Source organism: Pelecanus crispus, chromosome 3 (assembly GCF_030463565.1).
Source record: "Pelecanus crispus isolate bPelCri1 chromosome 3, bPelCri1.pri, whole genome shotgun sequence".
Classification (NCBI taxonomy): Eukaryota; Metazoa; Chordata; class Aves; order Pelecaniformes; family Pelecanidae; genus Pelecanus; species Pelecanus crispus.
In genome coordinates, this window is record NC_134645.1 from 36,174,312 (window position 1) to 36,194,881 (window position 20,570).

The window sequence follows — 20,570 nt, forward strand, 5'->3', positions numbered from 1 at the left end:
TTACACACAGAGCCTGTCTCAATGTACTTAGTGCAGTAAGATACTTACTACTGCTTTTATTTTATGGATGGAGAAGTTGAGGCATGGACCACAGGTCTCTCATCCTCCTGGTCCTCCAATGGAGCTCACTGCCTGTCCCCCTTTCCCTCTGCTATCTGTGCCTCTCCCAGCATTTCACTTGTGCTTGATTCAAGCCTGGATTCATGTTTGTTATTGGTGTTGCAGTGCCCAGCAAAGGAAATGGCCACTTAGTCGTGGAGGGCCCAGCTTCTTTGGGGAAAGAATATTCAAACCTAACTCAATGCAAGAGGAGTAAGGCCTCTGATACTGGTGGAAGATTGGAATTTTCCTGTTTAGCAGCACTTTCCATTTAGAAAACACCTCTTTACTGTGCATTTTTCTCCCAAATCTTCCTGCTTGCATTAATTTTGTGAATTCTCAGGTATTTTCCTTGTCTTTTTTGTTTCCCTTTCACTTGAAATTAAAGCACTGAGATGGAAGGAGTCATTACCACAAGCTTAGTGGTATATGGCCTTTATGCTGGCTGTCCACATGGAGGGAATTTCACCCTAGGAGTTTTCCACTGGAGACAGGCTAAGCTTCCAGGGATGAATTTCCTGGAGCGAACAGCCTCTTCTTTCCTTGTTCTGAAGTCAGTTCAGGACACTGAAGACAATACCTGTGGCAGTATTTGTTAGCATTGCTTATTTGTCTCACAGCTGTGTTTAGTGAGCTAGCTGCCATATAAGCGTAGATAAAGAGAGCATTGCTGTTCCAGGGAGTCTCAAATTGCAACCCCATACCTATATCTACTGTCACTTTTCAATGCTGTGACTTATTTACATGAGAAATGTGTGAACATAAGACTGAGATTTCAGAAAATATTATCTGTAATAAAGAAAAGAATCCCATATCTTTCCAAATTTTCTTCACTGACATTTTTCTTCTTCTTCATTTTTTTGTCTCAGAAACAAGACATGCTGAGTGGTATACATTGATTTATGCTCCTTTAATACAAGAAATATCAGCTGACGTAGCAGAATGTATGGATTCTATTTATCCTTAACTGAGCACATAATATGTTAGAAAAATGAACATATACCATCCCCAACCTACTGAATTTCTCTCATATTTTTCAAATAACTTTACCTCGCTCTTTCTGTAGTTCATTAAAATAAGAACTTGCCCTAGTTTATTTGTAAGGCTATCCATGCTATCATATTACTGCAAATTTTACAGATAAAGATGAGGCGAAAGTGAAGGAATTGAAGGAATGGATGCAAGAGTAATGTTTATGAAGCACTGAGATAGCTTTCAATGGAAGATGCTGTAAAAGTGCAAAGCTCTATTATTATTGTTATTATTATTTATTATAGGTGGTTACCAGCCAGATCTATGACTGGATGAATTAAATAAAATCAAGGACTGATTTCAGCTATTCCTTACTTAATCCTATAAACAGTCAATTGGTATCTTAATATATATTGCTGCTGCTCCTGGCCAGGAAGTCATGGGAGGAGATAAGGTATTATTGGTTTTATCTGCTGTGTGTCTTACATAGAGGACAAATCCAGTTTCTCTTTTGTGTGGGAAAATCTTTACATTTAGCTGGGGTCCTCTGATCTCGAAGCTTGAATTTTGTGTTGGAATGCATCAATATACAGAAATTTGGGGCCTGGATATAGAAAAAAAGTGGCATTCTATCCTGACTCTAAGTAGTCAGGGAATTGCCCTTTGTTTTCAAGTGGAATCTATTTAAGTATTTTTCCAGGTAGGGAAAACAGTGTGTGACTAATATGGAGCTTGTTTTCTGTGCTAAAGTGGTGTATGGGCTAGTTCTGATTGCTGCAGATCTTGGAGGCAGGTACATGAGCAATGGCTTATAAAATGAACCTGCTGCTACTATAAGCAGACTGAAACTTCAGTTGATATAAATTGATATAACACTACTAATGTCATAGTCTCTTCTGCTGACCTTAGTCTCTCAGTCCAGAGCACCAAAAATATCACAAGCCATACCCCAACACCTCCAACTGTAGCGAGATAAATCCCACAACTGACAGCACTGCAAGTCACATCAGCTGAGGGTCTGATTTAAAAGTACTACAAGACCTGTGGATATCTGCTAAGTGATATGAACGTTTTCTCTAATTTGTCTTTCTCCAGGCAGCCAGAGTGTGATATCGCTACTTTTTATGCTCTCTAGTTTAGAGCTGGTAACAGCTGTTCACCCAGGGGCTCCCCATTTCTTTACTTGCAGAAAATCATCTAGAAGTGCACTGCTCCTTCATGCAACCCTTTGACCTTTAGGCCTATTTCTCCGCTTACTCTTACAATATACTGTTGCACTACACTGGTGTAAATCTGCTTTTAGTCTGCATTTACATGCCTGTGCCTCGCAGGGATGGAGGACTACATCCTCAGAGGAAAGCAGCCGAGAGCATCTCAGTGCAGCCTTCTGCAGTTAACAAAACCAAGCGGTTGTTAAATAGTAAAAGACTCAGTCAATAAGGGGAGAGCAATGCTTCAGCATTGTTTTTTTAAGTTTGAAAAGCAATTTTAGTTAATTAAAAGTGAAGGGAAAAAACAAATAAAACAAAAAAAGTCTTGTTGATTTGGCGAGTGTTCCTCACCTGCGTGGCCCCAGCTCTCTATCCATGGAGGAGAGCAGCTCTTCGTGCTCAGCCTGCTGATCTCTCTGCCCCACACCTCCAACAGCCAGTCTATGGTGCCTGCTGAAGCTCCCTCTCCTCCTCCTCCTCCTCTTCTTCTTCCTTGTCCTGCATCCACACAGGGCCTGAGTCCCGCTGGGGCCAGCAAGGACTGGCAGGAGGAGGCACCCCTCCTGTTGTCAAGCAGAGGATGTTTGGGACTGCAGCCCCAAAGTCCTGTGCTCTCCTGTGCTCATCGAGGGATGGTGCAGGTTTTGGGGATGTTGAAGGGGGAGGTTTGGCCCCTTCTCCCTGGTTCAGCCAGTGGAGTTTACAGGGTCTTGCAGGAACCCGAAAGGCTGCTCCCAAAGGTTGAGGGGAGGAGGCCAGGGTTTGCTTCTGTGCTTCACAGGAGATGCTCCAGCTGAGTCAACCAGTTTTGTATTTTCTTGCAGAATTTGGCTGCTGAATGGATGTTTATTGGCGTATTAAGGCCTTTATGACAGAGAACCAAAGCCTGGGATGGAGGTCAGTAGGTGTACCCCTGCATACCATATGCCTGACTGTGAGTAAGTTGTACCAGATCAGAATGCTGCCCTCTTCTCTCCCTGAGCCCTCTATGCGTCGCTTATATTTTGGGGTGTACAAAAATATCCATACCCTAACTTCCTTTCACATCCCTTTCAAAACAAACCCATCTGAATCAGACCATTGCAACAACAAAATCCCAACTAGGAGCAACAGGATAAAAAAAAGCAACCCCCCCTACCTCCAAACCATTATCTTTTGCCATGAACTAAAACCCAGCAGCTTCACTTGACTTAATTTTTGGTAATAACAACAACAGAAATTTGCATCTGGGCTGACAATGTGTATAGTGAGTGTTAGCCCAGTGTGATTTGAAATTGGCAAATTATAGCAACCCTCTGGAAAACCAGGATTTACAAGGGAAATGCTGATAAACACTTAACTACAGTGGCACTTGCTCTATACTATATAACACATAAAACAGTGAAATGGAACATAAGTCTCTTCTAATTATTGAAAATATTTTGTGGCTGCCTTGTGCTAAAACACTCATTTTCATCTTGCATTTCAGATAATTCTTTACTCTCTCAAAGCAAATTTTGTTCTAAGCCACCTATCTTTAAAAAGATGCTGCTAATCACCGTGAAAAAGCGGCATACTGCCTGTGATTTTTGGAAGGCTATGTATAATAAGAAGAATTTCAAGGCTGTGTGGACTTGCATGACACCATATTATTGCATGAGCAAAAAACCAATACTGAATGGTAATAACCATTTGTCAGAGGCGGCACAGAGGATTATGTTATAACCCTCTGTGTGTGTGTGTGTGTTTGTGTGTATCCTACATAAAGCAATCAGACACCTTCCAATTTCCAAACACCTGATAATGTTAAAGTTTATTTTATCACAGCCAAGGTTATATTTTCTTTCAACTTCATAGTGACCCTAGGAGGAAGAGGAATAATGGATTGGGAACCTATTATAGCTATTCTGTGTTAAACAGCCAAGTAAAGGGCAAATATAGTTCTGTAGCAGAATCAATCACTGAATCCATCAGTGAGAATGACCCTCCTGGCCCCCCACCTTCCTCCCTGTGCCTAAGAATTTGCCATATTCAATCTTTAGGCTCTGAACCCAAATGCCCTTTGAAAGTGAATTTATGATCACTTCATCACACTGTCTATTAGCTCACTTTCTAACAAATAGGATTGAGAAATATATGGCAGGAACTGCAACGGCACATTTCCAACTAATGGTTAAAATGTCAGGGCGATAATGTACAAGTGCGTCTGCCCTCAAACACAAAATCAAACGCAGCTTTACAAGGGCTGTCGCCATTCCACTTTAGTTAAAGACTTGCAAGCTTCCTTCTTCCCCTTTGCAGGGCTGCAGTTTGGAAGCTGCTGCATCTCATCAGGGCTCGGTTTGCCAGTGCTGTACTGTACTTCATTAGGCAGCTCTATTTAATGGTTTCAACAAAAGCCATCATTTTAGCCCAACTGCCTTGACTAAATTAAAATTTCCAATCTCTGTTTTAGTGTTCTGCAACTGATGTATACATAAGCAAAACTGGTCAACATCTGCCAGGGGGTTGGCCAAAAGTTCTGTAAAGATGTACTTCACATTTCTGAAGCATGTGCAAAGTAACAACGTACTTATCCTCCTGAGGGCTCTCATGATTTTACTTCACCATTTGTTCAGACACACTTTAGCAGCATATAAGCCATACAGTTGATTCTCCCCTTGGTTGCAGTTTTATCTGTAGTGTCATTTTGAGTAATTGGGGTATGGTAGCTGATCAACTTTCAGGTTTCTCATTGGCAGAAAGGGACTGTATTGGCACCAAGAAAGAATATGATGGGTCCTCTCGGTGCCTGAGCAAGTGTCCCTCTTTTGCACTTGGCTACCCAAGGCCATTAGAAAATAAGCTTAATAAAGCAACTCAGTGTATACATCTTAACTATTCCCAGCCAAGGGGATGCAGCTATAGAAGAAATATTTTAAACCAATATGAAAGATGGTAAATGTACATATTTAGTCAGTGATCTGTGAAAGTTTTTGAATTAGTTTTTAAAGCTTTGTTAAGACCAGAACGCACAGATGTTGAAAACAAGTTCAGATGTAGCGACAGATGGTATTTGATTATGAAGCAGACTGTTCATATAATACAAAGATGCTGCTTCTGCCATACACAAGTAACTGCAGAGAGTGCAGTAGAAATTTTGGAAGGCAGAGCAGTTCAAGAGGTTCTTTGTGCGGCAATAACTTTCACGTTTTTCCAGCAGTGCTAGAATTGGGATAATTTTCTTTCTTTTGCAGTCAACAAGCTCACCGCCCCCCCTCACCCCCACCCCCTCTCCGTTGCCTCCCCTGTTGTACAGCTATCTTGCACTTTTTTGATCCTCTTTTCAGGTCATTTGAAATCAGATTAAGGATAAACACACTTCATTTATTTTTAGGGAAGAACAAAGTTCCTTAAGGTTAATAATAACAATAATAATTATTATATATTGCTGATTTTATTTTTTAAAAAAAATAATGAAGAGTACCATATTTTGGACAAATCCTGAATTTTGCAAGTGATATAACACTATATTGAGAATCACAGGGTAGTTGTACAGGTCTTTCGCTGGGGTTGACATATGTGCCTGTCTGCTGGGGCTGCTATCATGTTTACCTTGTCAAAACCACAGTCAGCCCCCTTCCACTTCCCTCTCCCGAAGAGACACGAGAACGGTGCTGAAATTTGGAAATACCGGGAGGGAGCTGCATGAAGGGCAGGGGTGCCCACTGCAGGGCACCGGCTTCACCCCGCTGCTGAGAACGTTTCCAGCTGCAGTGGGGGGTCCGACCCTTGCTGCCACTGCCATCCTCCGGCACCCCCCGGGCCCCATTTTGTCCGCGGGCTGTGGACCCTGGTGCCTTTGCCCAGAGTAAGGAGCAGTTTATGTGGCCTTGGGCAGTGCCCATCCGCCTGGCCCTTTGCACAGGGTCATTCCTGGCAGAGCCAGGTCCCCCCCTTGCCCCACCACGGCACCCCCCAACCTGCTCTTTTCCCTGCACAGCCCGGCCAGCAGCTGGGACGGCCGCTCTGCACCTCCCCGTGCTGCAGCCGGCAGCCGGCCGTGGCCCTGGTGAAGGTCTGCCAAATACTCTGGAAATTTCTGGAAGGGCAGAAACGCCATTTAAGCAGCAGGCCCTTCCCGACGGTGTGCACCAGCACCCAGGAGGCAGCAACCTGGCTTGCGGGTAAGGGGAAATCCTTGCCATCGATGGGCTTTTCCAATTTCTCTGTAGTTCCCCCCAGGTTCTGTGAAAGCAAATGGCCAGGTAAACAGTATTTTAAAATATCGGCTCTGGTCGCTTGCAAGGATGCCAAAGGATGCCAGAAAGCAAGGTTTCTGCTAGGAAATAAAACCGCAACGGGAGCAGCGTGTGGATTGTGCAATATCAGCCAGGGCCTTTGAGAAGGCTGTGCAGGAAGCCCTTCTCGGGCTGTTAACGAGTAACGGCGAGCGTTAATGAGTAACGCAGAGGGCTGGCAGCGGCCCGGTGCCCGGCGGGGGGCTGGAGGACCGGGCGCTGTTCCTGGCTGCGCAGCGGGCAGGCAGGGGGTCCCGGGGAGGAGGCACCGCTGTCCCGTGTCTCCGTTTCGCTGTCTATAAAATGGGGACACGTAGCCGGCGGCATGAAAAGCTTTGAGCTCAGGCTCGAGGTTTTTCCCTCCGGCATTCAATGCGTGGTGAAGCGCCCTGCCTGAGCTCTAGGTTTCACCAAAAGCTGGGAAGTCGTAATGCTTAGGTTCGTGTAAGAAAGCAGTAAATTTCATTTTATATTTTGCTGCTTCTAAACACATGGATTTTATTAGGAAAGATTTGAAACACACCCCTTGACCCAAGCATCCTTAGACTTCCAGGGTGTTTGCAATCTAAGGTAGGCTCAAGGGTGCGTGTTTTTCGAATAAACCATTGAAGTGGTTTAAGCCTCAGCCTCGTGGGCAGTTCGAGATCCACACCTAACTATTCTGCAGCTTTCCTAAATATGCCAACAGCTATTGCCATGCATGAAGGGCACGTAAGTCTCCAGTCTGAACAGCCGCTCTTCAGCCCAAGTCAGGCAGCCATGCAGTCCCTGGGACGGGTGTGTTGTCAGAGCCTTGTGTCAATTACTGAGAAATTGTAAAAATAATATTAAAAAAAAATCTGAAGTACCTCCACTTCAGAGATATCTGGGCTCAGTGCTTTGACTGGAGCATCATCTCTTCCTTTAAAAGCTCTGACCAAATTATTGAGCTGATAAGCGATTCCCCTTGGTTTTACATGTGCTGGCATGAATTATCCTTGAGTGCTGCATATTAGGGTTGTTTTGTACTAAAAGGTGTTAAACACTTGTAATAAATATTTTTCCTTATTTCCCCTAGGACACAGTTCCATCTCTGGTTGGTGAAGCATAAAAAAGAGCTGTCATGCCCAGTTTTAATAGGCAATAGGATTTCAAGCCCCCAGAGTTGTTTCACAGTCTGGCAGTGGCCATAATGAAACTGGCCACTGTTGCCACAAGACTTTTTCCTCTCATGCGTTCTCCCCTGTTACCTCCCACAGCTGCTTGACTGGCAGGTCTCTAGCAAACTGCAAACATATTTACATTGGAGCTGGTAGTATTTCTTTAGCTATCTGTGCCATCTTTCTCTCTTTTTTTTTTTTCCCCTTTCCTTTGCCTAGCTAGAGACTCAACCTTAAGTCTAATTTTAAAGAATAAAATTAAACTGCGCATGCAATTAACTGCCTTTGAGTGCGAACAGCAGTTCATTTTCATGTGTTTTGTTGTGAAGCAAATAGCTTGTTTGTTTGTTTGTTTTTTCACACTGATTCCCAAATAAATGGGAAAGTACCACTATTCACTCGCCTAGGATTTATTCATGAAAATGCAATCGCAGCTTCCCAGACTCCGGGCAGAGCGAGGTGGGGGGGTCCTTTCTCTGCACGAGAGTTAGTGTCTCACTCCGCTCTGCAGCTCTGGAAAGAGCCAGGCTAACCTAAGCCAACAAGAATTCACTTGAGTGTCTAAAAAAAATTTAATATGCAAATAAAATATACCTCTTTCACTTCTTTGAGATACGTGTATGCTAGTGATACTAATAAGCTGTACGCAAAAATGAGCATTGTAGCAAGGGATGGATTTTCTGCACCCACCAATCGATCCGGCTTTAACAGGCAGCTTCTCCAAATACCCCTGCCCCCTGAAAAGCTGGGAGAACAGGCAGGCCTTGCAACACGCCCAGAGGGTCACAGACTTGGACCACGCCGGGAAACAACCCTCCCACCCGCCCACCGCTTTTTATCTAGCAGTTCTGCCACCACCACGGGAGCCCTCCATCCCTGTTCAACAATAAGCTTTAGCAAAGATTTAATTTATTTCCCATATTGTGTTCTTAAAATAAATGCAGTGCCATATTTTAAAACGGAATTAGTCTATTTGGGGAAACACTGTAACCCACTGCAAAGAGTGACGGACTTCTTTGCTCTTATTTCCTAAACACAGTCAGCCGTATGCTGCAACTCACCCGTCAGTTCCCTTTCCCTCCTAACAAAGAGGGAAGACTGGATCAGAAGAGATCATCTCCATAGAAATTGTGTTGGCACAACCTAGACTGGGCATAAATAAGGGTACAGACCAAGAAAATGAGAGCAATTAACTCTTTCAGGCTCTCAAATCACAAAATGCAGTCTTCTACATTCGGCTTCTCAGTAATGTTATGTGTAAAAGACCCCAGTTCCTAGTGACGGGCTCAGTGACATAAAATTGCTCTGTTTGCCTTGGTCAGGGATGGTTCATGTCTTCCTTACGATTTTTAAGCTAGAACATAGTATCTTCCTTATTGTAAAAATTCCAGGTATTAGGGAACTGAGGATTTCCAAGCACAGATGGCCAGATCTGCAGAATTTGGATCATTTCAGGGTGCTTGAAGCCTGGGAAAGTTGATTTGGCCCTCTGCAATGACAGGGACTACTTGCCAAGTTCCAGTCTAGCTCTGAACTCCTGCAGTATTCTGAGATGCCAATAGCTAGGATTTCTTATTTAGAGATCTGTGTGCTTTCCACTGCAGGGTAAAATGGCAAATAGTGTCTTGTATTTCATAGAACTAGTATATTTGAGAGAAAAACTGATCAGGGGACAGAGTGAGCTAGCAATTACCCATGCATATCGTATCCCTTGGTCCATTAACTGGGCACCTGAGGATGATCTCCCTCTCCTTCATCTACTTAAGTCAATAGCTAACACAAAAATGAGCCCTCCCATGTAATCTGTAGCCGCCTTTGCTAGGATGTGCTTAACCAGCTGCCTGGTTTTAGTCTCCTCACCCTCTCTTTGGCTTCCCTCTGACAAGGAAAGCGTTTTCATGGTTTCCCAGCAGCTCCCTCCTGGGATGCCTCTGCTTGCTCTGAACCAAGATTGGCAGAGGACCTCCTCAAGGCTGGAGGCTTTCTGGAGCGGATGAGCCAGGGACCTTGACACACTCCTCATTTCAGACACTGCAGTCTGCCCTGCTCACCATGCCATGGTCTTAGCAACCTCCCGAATGCGCAGACAAGTGCTGTGGGGCAGCCAGTTCCTTAAGAAGTGACCTGAATGTCAGGTATTTTGACCTGAAAATGCTTCTGGTATGTTGGTTTGGTAATGTGGATAGGCGTGAACTAGGAGAGGCAATTTGTTTGTAGTAAAACCAGAGATCTTACACCTAAATGACTATTAGTTACATAGATGCAACTTCATGACCTGCCACAGGCCTCCTTTACACCTGGTGGTGATGTCGCCCAGCAAATGCAACTCCTGTTGTATAAAAAGACATGGGAGTTTTAATTGCTGTTGAAGATATGAAGTATTTATTTGCTTGTTACAGTGCAGCTAAAGCTGGATTCAGGCCCCAGCTCAGCTCTACAGCATCTTGAGGCTGAATCAGGGAAGATTCTGAAAATAAACGACCTCAGATGAAAACATTATTTTTAACATGCTCCTTCTTCAAAACCAGAAAATTCTCGCACGATTTTGTGATCCAAATAAGCTACCATCTTACTGCCATCTGCACCAATTCTAAGCCAAAAAGAGACCATTCATTTCTGAAACACAGACAATACTGTAAATCAAAGGTTCACTCAACCTCAGAATTTTAAGATATATATGAAACAGCAGAAATAGAGAAGGACTAGAGAAAAACAATGAGCAAACGAGACTTGCATTTTGAGGAAGTGTTTAAGAACAGATTAGTTATATACAATGCTAATGATCATACAGCTTGAAAAGGAAGTGATCCAAGAAAGTGATAGATTGTAATAAAAAGAATAGAGAATGGTATCTGGACACTACCATTAACAAGGGCAAACTGGTAACAGGAACAAACGTGAACCACATCAAAACAAGCATTATTCTACATTCACCTGACTTGTGGAACTCCCCGTTGCAGGACACCAGGTATATGCAGGAAATGATTAAACATCATACATAAAAGTACTTTCTAGCTCACGTTGGCTACATTTAATTTAAAGGACTGTCTCAGACATAACGTGTCTCTTGCAGGGAGTTATTCCTTGTCTGATAGACTGTTGCAAAATAGCATTCATTATCTTAACCGGTGCTGGAGGTAGGACACCGGATTAGATAAATCATTATATCCATTTTGCAAGAGGGCTAGCAGTTTCATTAATAAACAATTGGAACTAAGGGGAAAGAAAACCTGCAGAGGACTACAGTGTCAGGCACAGCCTGGCCGCAGCAGAAAGGTTCAGCGGTTCACCTCTTGATATGGGGCAACATAAACTTTTGGAAATAAATATAAACAATGGCAATGAGCTTGTAATTTATATTTTATTTTGCACAAGCTTGCATATATACTGCACATACATTCAGTTTAGAGAAGATGGAAGGCACACAAGGCAATTGAACTACTGTATCCTTTAAGTGGTACAAAGCAAAAAGGTAAAAGTCTGGAGAGTATACAAAAGCTTTAAACACACAAAATAAAATCCACCCCCCCGAAACATTTTTCCTGTGTTTATCTTAAATTTAGTAGCTGCCAAGCTAGAATTGTAACTTTTTTCAATCAATTGTCTACTGCACCTTTTTTTCCAAACGGACAGGGGAGTCTTATTGTTTTACCTTGTCATCAATTAATATTACAGTACATCCTTGGTAATACAAAATTGTACACCTTCATCAAATAAATTAGGATAAATTAAACCAATAAATTATGCAAAGTCTTCAGAACAATAGACAACAACAAAAAAATCCACAGTTGAAATTGCCTCTAGCTAAAAAATAAAATAAAAAAAATCAAAAATTGACTTTATCAGTTCAGTTATTGTACTATCTTCAAATTAAAGGGTCTTTATTACAAAAAAAGAGCTTAATAATGCTATTTACAACATATTGCTAAATAATATAAAGGCAGTGTTTTGTCACTTTTGTAACTATATACATATGAGTAATGGCTGGGACAATATCAGTTTAAACCTTAACCTTTGACTCTTCTGGGCAGCATGAAAACCAACCTAAAGAGGTGGCTTTTTTTTTTCCTCCTTCTTTTTTAGTTTCTGACTCTTACACGTTATGTGGTAATGAGATGGTTATTGGTTTGTCTAATATCTCACTCGAGTGGTACAATTAATGCAGAAAGAATGGATTTTAGAGAAAAATGTAAGCTCGCTGTTTCTTCTAGATTTGTTTCTACATATCCCGGTATATTTGTGCATTCGGAAGGTGGCTGCTTCGGGAGAGAGGTGACTTGTGGCTCAGATGAAAAGACTAAATAAAGTCATAGTGCCACCACCTTTCATACACTAAAAAGGATATTCCAAAGAAGATACAAAGGTTAAATACCAGTTTTCATCCCAGCTCTAAATATGAGCATTTTTAGCTTCAGTTTATAGATGGTTTACAACCAACAGTTCTACAGAAAACAAAATTGCATTTCCTTCAACAGAACATTTAAGTGCAATACAGTAACTGCTTACTCATATAAACCAGTTACATTCCTTAAGGGGAGCTTTTTGAAAACAATGCGTATTGGAATTTTCAAACACATAGTTGGTACCAGAAGGAAACATTTGCACTATTAACACCAATGATTGCTATATAATACACATGGCAAATATAGTTTTTGCTTTCACTTCTCATGTACAGTGCTCATTTTGGGGGTTTTGTAAACCACTTTCCATTTTTTATATATATATATATATCTTTCTGTATATATATATATGTATACTCTTTCAATGCTGCTGGTGAAAATCCTATCTTTAAAGCCACAAAATCTTCACCTTTATTTCTTAATTAATAGTAACCTGTGGAAAAAAACATTTTTCTATTAACTGACTTCATATACATAGAAAAAAATTCTGCAATTTTACAGAAACTGTATTACCCATTCCCTTGACATCTGATGAAAGAGACTTAAATTTTAAAAGTAGAGAGCTGGATTTTCAAGAATGCTTTCAACTGTCTATACAGTTACTGTAGTGTTTCTTATAAATTCAACAGATGTTTTCAGAATGTAGTTATTAAAATCTTATGTCTTTATGCAAGAACAGCCATAAGGTTGAATATTTACATTGCTTTATAAAAGTTCCCCTCGATTTTCAATGTTCACCCACATACCTGGTACAGTAACAAAGATTCTGCAAACTTAAAACACTTTAATTAAATAATACTCAGAGGCACAAAGCAAACCTCAGGAATACATGGGTGAACACTTTCTTAAATAATTACTACATTCTAACATCTTCCACGTGTTTACCATTAAATGTGAAACGTTCCCATTAAACAACCAGAGATACAGTAAGAATTAAATGTTTTGTAGTTTCAAATAGAACATTCTTTTCACAAAACATAACAAATGTCTAAAATAGGTTCTTAATCTAGATAGGAAAAAGGTAAGCTTTTCACTTCATACGCATATTTTGTGTGTGTGTGTGTTTCTGTGTATATATACATACATACACCCACACATTTTGTCTTTGTGTGTGTGACTACATATGTATATGTATATGCACATGTCACGTATGAAATATTGCTTCTATACTACTTTTCATCAGGCTAAGAAAACACAAGATTTGCACCACAGTTACAAAAAATTGGCTTCTACAAGAATTTTCAAAACTTGAATGCTGCTCAAACAATTGAGAAAAAATAATTTGCGTTATCAAACTGTTCTAAAAATTCTCTTCTTCAAAAACGTATTCTCCTGCTTTGTTTTTTTTTTAATTTTTAAAAAGACACAAAATATGCATAGCTATCAACATTATGTCAAACAGCCAAAAAAAAAAAAATCAGTGTTTATTGCAGCTGTAGTAATTGAAAAATAAAGTTTAAAAGATGAAAATTGTAAGCCACAGAAGGCACAAGAACAATTGTACTTGTGGGGGAAAAACTGGTATTTTGAAGGATTTTTTTTATCCTTCCGCTGGTGCATTTAAGGTCTAGGCACAGACTATAACCTCAAGTTTATATGCAGAAATAAATCTGAATTAGCAGTAACTGAATGGCAACATGGGGTTTCTACATGGATTTTGAAATTCTTTTCCTATGTAAACTTTTCATTACAATAAAAGTAGCCTCCTGCCTTTTAGCCATTTTTAGTGAAATAATATTGAGATCATTTGAAAGAAACTGCTTTCTACTTAAAATTTAGTAGGAGCTATGCCTTGTATTTATAATTTTAGGTTTATTGGGAGGCACAAAGGCAATATGGCTATAAAATGCAGAAAAATCACATCACCGAAATGATCAAATTATCGTTTATTCCTTTTTCAGATGAAGGAGTTTTTAATGTTGCTTTTAAGATGAAATTTCTACTCTTAATTCCTATGCCTCATTTACTATTGAGATTATGCTACTTATAAATAAATAAATAAATGCAACAACATCAAGTGTTGAGTACACAATTTCACTTATTTAGATTATATGAATCACTTTGCAGCCAAATAATAATAATAATAATAATATTAATAATAATAATAATAATAAACATAATAAAAGTAACAGTAAAATCACAGATTGAGATGGTAGCTAGTAGTATGTCCACACAGTATGACTAAAGTATGGCTTTGCTTTCTTATGTCCAAGGTGACAATGCAGTGTTATATTTTGTATCTGATGGTATGCCAATGATGAACTTACTGTATTAAAACTTGAGCATTTTATGCCACTTCTTCCCATAAATCAAAAAAGTGCATGAACACAATTTTCATCCTTTCTTACTCAGCATTCATTGGAGTTACATCTTTATGAAGTGTAATGTTTACCAAATCATGCACACAAAAAAAAAAAAAAAAAAAAAAGAAAAAAAAAGAAAATGAAATAAAATGGAAGAAAAGAAAAGAAAGAAAAAGACACATCCTGTCTACTGTAAGGATACGTACAGTATTAGGTACTCTCAGGGAGTCTAAGATCAAGAAGATTTGTTTTGCTTTTAATGCATAGTGAAAATGTTGGCACTTCATCCCATGCTATTGTCTGCATTGCCTATACTCCACAGATACTGCCAGTGCTTGAAAAGAATGACAGGGAATCATAGGATTGTGCTGTTTAATTTGAAGTCAGCAGGTTTTTAAGGCCTTCTGCTAACAATAATTGCTTTCATACATTTCTGTCTATCAGCAGTATTTGTAAATGAAGTGAAATTGCTATGATCAGGTCAGCTCTTTAGTCACATGGGTAAACTTTCACTCTCCAAAGTCAAAATGTAATTTTAAAATAAAGAAATAAGATACCAATATCCTCGATGGTCTAAATATAATTCTCAGCTAATTAGGAACTTCCTCTAGGTTCAGACTGAATTATGTAGGGGAAAACACTACTGACGATAACAATAAATTCTTACTGCATCCGTACAAAAGACGACAGAGAAAATGACAAATACAGAGTGCCATAGCATATTCAACCTTCTCCCAAACTTCTGGAAACGATACCTTTCTGAAAACATGAGAAAAGGAGAGCCACTGAAGAAAGCACGAGAACTAGCAGCTAGCTTTCTTTCCGTCTGCTGACATATCGTGGTATAGCATTCAGGCGAACCCAGATCCATCATGGACTTCACACTGTAGCTCAGATTTTGGTCAAGACTAGCTCCAGCTTCAGAAGACAAGTGCAGCACAGTGCTCAAATAGATTTTTCTTTTTTTTTTAAAAGCTGCACTTACTGTAATTTTAAAAATCCAGTATGGCTATTTGAACCCTGTATAGCCAGGAGGACACTGTGATTTTTGTATATGCTTGATTAGATTTTTATGAAAATGTAATTTTTATTCTTCTGATTAGGAAAAGACTAATTGTATTTTACAGCTACAAACAAGTTCTTTTTTTTTCTTTTGCCTCAGCACTGTGAGGTGAAGATGCTTTCTTCTACTATATCTAAGATCATTCAAAAAGTGCTTTTCAGAACAGATGTCGAATACAGACAGAAAACTTTGTATACTGGAAAGGGGATTTTGGGGGGCAGAACGGACTAAGAAAAGAATAAATTTCGGGACTAATGCCGCTTAAAGTAAGACCGAGACATGGCAATATAGGATGCTGAAGGTTTCATTTTTACTCTATGGAGAGTGAAATGCTTCCGCTTTAATAAGCTGACCATATTCCAAAATTAGTGTGGTTGATACAATAGCGTGCATGAATTACTGGCCTCGCCCTGCAAGAACGGTATTTGATTTGTGCAAACGTCCCTTGCTGCAATTTAGAGAAACAACAACCTGGCATGTTGATTACTGGTGCAGGGTATTTATCGTTTCTGTAAGGAAAGCATGAAGAATAGGGTTTTCTTTTTTGGGTATCACTTCTCAGAGTGAGTACCTAAAATAGATGTTGTAGTTTTTTGAAGTATGAAACAAAATCTAGTTATTCGTTAAAAAGTATATAAAAAAAAAAAAGCTCGAAGCTTATGAAGTGACTCCACAGAGTTCAGACCTTTAGCAGTATAAACATAATATAAACTTCATTGTCTGTAGTATTGTGCCATGACATTAGTCTCACTAAGACAAAATGCCACTTTGCAGCAAGCAATAAATCTGACAAAGCATTTTTAAACATAATGCCCTAACTTGCTAAGACAGGCTTTTACACGCTTCCAAACTCTTCTCCCTGAAAATTAACCCCGTTGATTCTCCAAATGTTAAGGGTCTCGGGCAAAAGTAAACTGAAGGCTGAAGTAAAATAACCATCCCCTTGGAACCGAACAAAAACTTAAATCCAGGAGGGATCACAGTCTAATTTCATATACATATATATGTATGCGATACACATATATATGAAATTAAAATAGAGACACACATGACTTGGGCATCAGAAGGGGACTGCTACTTTCATACATTCATAAATAGCTGCTGAACTCTCTACTCATGAAGAAGCTCTTGTAGGCAGTTTGGGGATTTGAAAATCTCGGGGACCTCACTGTCCAGCTTACAGATGACCTTGTATATGGCCTTCTTCCAGGAAGGATCAACATCTTTGCCTGCGATAATGGCATTGAAAAACTCCCGTAACGTGATCTGAGCCACTTCCAGGAATCTCTCTGGAACCTGCTGATACAAGGAGACAATGGCATTAATACAGTTTTCAATTTCAAGTCTCTGGTTCTTCAAAGGAAACTGAGCTAAGTTCTTTCTTTCAGAAAGGGGCTTACATAGCACCTGCATTTTCTAAATGTGGCAGCCTTCTATTCTCTTATGCAAAGCTGTTATATATAGTACTATAGCAATAACTTTTATAACATGTGTTAGAGATCTTTGTAAAGTCTACTGACAGAATGTAGGTAACAAAATGTTACTGTCTGAGTTTGGAGAGTGGGGGATTTATAGGATATAATTAGCAGGAGGGGAAACAAACACAATTGTCTTTAAGGAGAGAAATCTCTGCTTGATATTTTACCCGTGCATTTACGGCTATGTTCTCCTCTCCATGTGGGAACTAATATGGAAGTTATGTATGCATAGAAAACCCTCTGTACCTCTGCGCTTAACTTTGGTCACAACCAGTACTGAAAGCTATCAAAAAAATAGGGTATCTCTGAATGCTGTTTGTAGTTTAAAAACAAGCAAGCAAGCAAGCCTTCAGCTAATGGCTTGCTTCTGTGGCTGCTGTGCAAGAGAACCCCATAAGATGGCTTTCTCAGGAGACATTATGGTCTTCCCTTCTTTTTCAGAAGCCTACAAATAAAACCCCAACCTCTTCAATGGGTGCATTGTGCTCCAAGTGGCTACTGGGCTGGGATGCAACAAACTCATCTGGGTTTTCTAAATGTCACTGTCACTTCACAGGTGAGCCAAACAGCCGGCTAGCAGGGGCATGCCACTCTCAGAAGCCCCTGAACAATGGGTGAACGTTAAAAAACAGTTACCTCCAAACTTTGGTAATTCATCCTAAATAGTTGTTTCAGGCAACAGCACCACCTTCTTACCCTCTGCCTTAAATGATTCAAAAGCAATCATTATAATGAACCGTAGGTCAGTTGCAAGGTTGAGGTCATCTCCATAAAGGTATTATTTTCCATTTTTATTACGGAAATATGGCTTCACAGCTCTAGAACTGCTAATACACGGCCGGCCAGTAGCCAGCATGCTTATAATAGCAAGTATTCCCTCACTGCTATTCTTTGCCCACTCTGGCAAGAGGAGTTCTCCGACCTGCAGTAGAGGCTACTTCAACCATTCCTCTGGCCAACAGACACCCAGGCAAATCTCACTCATTTACTGAATGCATGTCGCATTACCAGATCAGGGCCAGCACCTTATCCTCTACTTCAGGTTTTTGTTCTTCTCCCTTTCGAAGTCACTTTCAGAAAACTTGTCTGGAAATGTGCGTGTTTAACCTGATACAATAGAGCTCTGGAGCCTCACTCACCTATCACCGCTGGGGAAACACTAGCAGTTTGCGAGCCATGTTTTGCCATCAGATAAGCATGAGATCAGCTCCCCCTGACACCAGCTGACAAACTCTGCTTCCAGAAGCCCCACAGCCTGCAGAAGTCCTCTGTCTACCTCCAAGAGTGAAATCCAGCCCCCACATGTTTTTCTCCGCTCCCAAAGTCAGGCTGCCTGAAATTTTTCATTCAATGGGCCGCATGGAAAGAAACATTTTTACAGATGTTCTGTTCCAGCAATAATTATGAGGGAAGAAAATAACTACTATGTTTCACTTATTCAAGCTCAGAGAAATAACTTAAAACTTCACATAACCACTCTGCTGTTTGGGCACTTGGTAGTACGTCTATAAAAGATACCATGCTTGTCTCGTTCTTGCATTGCTACAAAAAATTATACACTTTTCTGTTCATGCAGTTCAAACAATTGTTCATGTGCTGTTCATCACGCTTGGCATTGCTGGGTGCTAACCAAGGGGAAGGAGTTGTTGACTACATGATACTAGAAAGCAAGAAATGTAATAAATAACCTACTTTTTGTTTTACACGCCCATGTTTGCTCACAAACTGTTGGTTTTTGCCTCTGTGCTTGGGAAAAAGAGTTCACACCTTCCAATTTTGGTGTCCATTCCAGAGGACCAACATTAGAGCCTTTCTTCCCTTCCAAGCTGCTGGAGATGGGAGGGAGGCAATTACAAGCACCTACATGAGAATCATAAAGTCCAAATGCAAAAAGTCCTACCTCTCCCTATATGGTTACACCTATGACAACTTTAAGCATGGAAGTGACAACCTGGGTTTTAAGTTGAGCCTTTGCCACCCAATTTCTGCCTGTGCATATGAAAGTCTTCCAGGTAGGGGATGCTGCTTTTCCACGGAGTAGGCAGTGTGAAACCCTTGAGCCACTAGCTTCCAGGCCTCCCACCCCCATAAAGGCACACAGGCTTTTCTTTTAGGCTAGGAGTTAGCTTTTAAGGTCCAACTTCATTGTACCTGAGTCACATCTGCAGGGCTGGGCCCCTTTGAACCTGGTACAACAAGCTGCAGAGAGCAGCCCACAAACAATAGTGAACAAAACCCTGCGGGGGCTTTGAAGAGACCTCCTTGTAATGCTGAGTTCCCAAAGATCTCCCCTGCTCCACAGGCATTAGAGCCGTTCACAGCTCTTTCCTTTCGGGATGTTATTAGCAATTTTTCATGTCAGACTGGATTACACACGTTACTTTGCATGTTGTAATGTGAACAGCACTGTGATTAATCCCCACAGGACAGTACGTCAGCCAACATTTTTCCTTTCTAGAAAGAGTAACTGCAAAGTGTTGTATTTTTTTTTTTTTTAATAAAGAAAATACTAGTGAAGTCCAGAGTCTGAAAATAAATATTTAAATGGATGGGTAGTTAGATTTTTCACTGGGCAATAATCAGTCAGCCATGTTAATTATGCGTCTGGGGGTGGCATTTCCCTGACCCTAAGTGATGGTGACCTATTCAGCGCATCTTTACACCTAACTGACTGAACATCTCTGAAGTAGGAACATCTGCAGAAAATGCTTCAGTGACAAATAAACTCCATCTACATTGCTTTTAATAGAACCAACAATCCCTAGTATGAACCCAGGCCATTTTCTTAGCATCAGGTGGCAGCAGTCAATCAAAGAATCACACTGTACATTCACCAGGAGGAAAGACAATGAGGTCTGCTCAGGGGGAGGCTAGGTGGGTTTCAGGCTGAAGCTGCCACATCAGACCGATTTAGAAAGAAATCACACTTTGCCGCACGTTTTGTCAATGTAACTTAGCTTCACTGCCAAAGAAAAAGTCACAGGCCAGACTTTGGGCTAGTGTAAATCAGCAGAGATCTACCAGCCTCACTGCAGTTACGCTGATTTACACCTGATACGCATCAGTCCCCTACCTCCTAACATAGTCCAACAACCACCACAGTGCCCCTTCTCAAGCCTTAGCCATGTTAACACATCCCCTTCGTCTATGAAAACTGGGAGGGAATTGCAGCTCTCATCTGCTCTTGTCTATTTATGCTGTTTTAACTACTGGCATTTTTCTTGGCTTGAACAACAAACCTGAACTATTTCGCTCCTGGGTTTGCATGTGCAACTACCATACCGAACCATTTGGATTAGCACTGTGGGGGAGTGCTTTGTTAAAAATACTCAGCACAAACTATTTCTATGTGAGTAAAAGTATGGTTCCAATGGCTCAAAAGTTGAAGCCAAGTCAGACCTAAGTCACACTTCTTTCATACAGAAGCACACACAGTTGCAGAAAGCGCTATGCTTTAAAAATACTTGTTGAATTTCTTTTCAAGGAAAACATTACCAAAAAGGCAGCGGTGAGGGCAGATCCTCAGCAGGTCTAAGTCAGCGTTGCTCAAGGAAAATCAGTGAAGCAACACTGATTTTAAGCCAACAAAGAGGATCAGGCTTCCCTTTCTGATGGCATGCATGGACTTTAAAAATCACCATTGGGC

The 20,570-nt window shown here is 40.6% G+C and overlaps 1 protein-coding gene across 1 annotated transcript in view; it reads right to left on the bottom strand.

Annotated features, from left to right (window-relative positions):
* Positions 1–16,556: 16,556 nt before the first annotated feature.
* PROX1 (prospero homeobox 1) overlaps positions 16,557–20,570 on the bottom strand; it is a 36,330-nt gene continuing 32,316 nt past the window's right edge. Inside the window, exon 4 of the mRNA XM_075708182.1 lies at positions 16,557–16,742. Coding sequence (XP_075564297.1) covers positions 16,557–16,742 — 186 coding nt within the window. The remainder of the gene's footprint in view (positions 16,743–20,570) is intronic.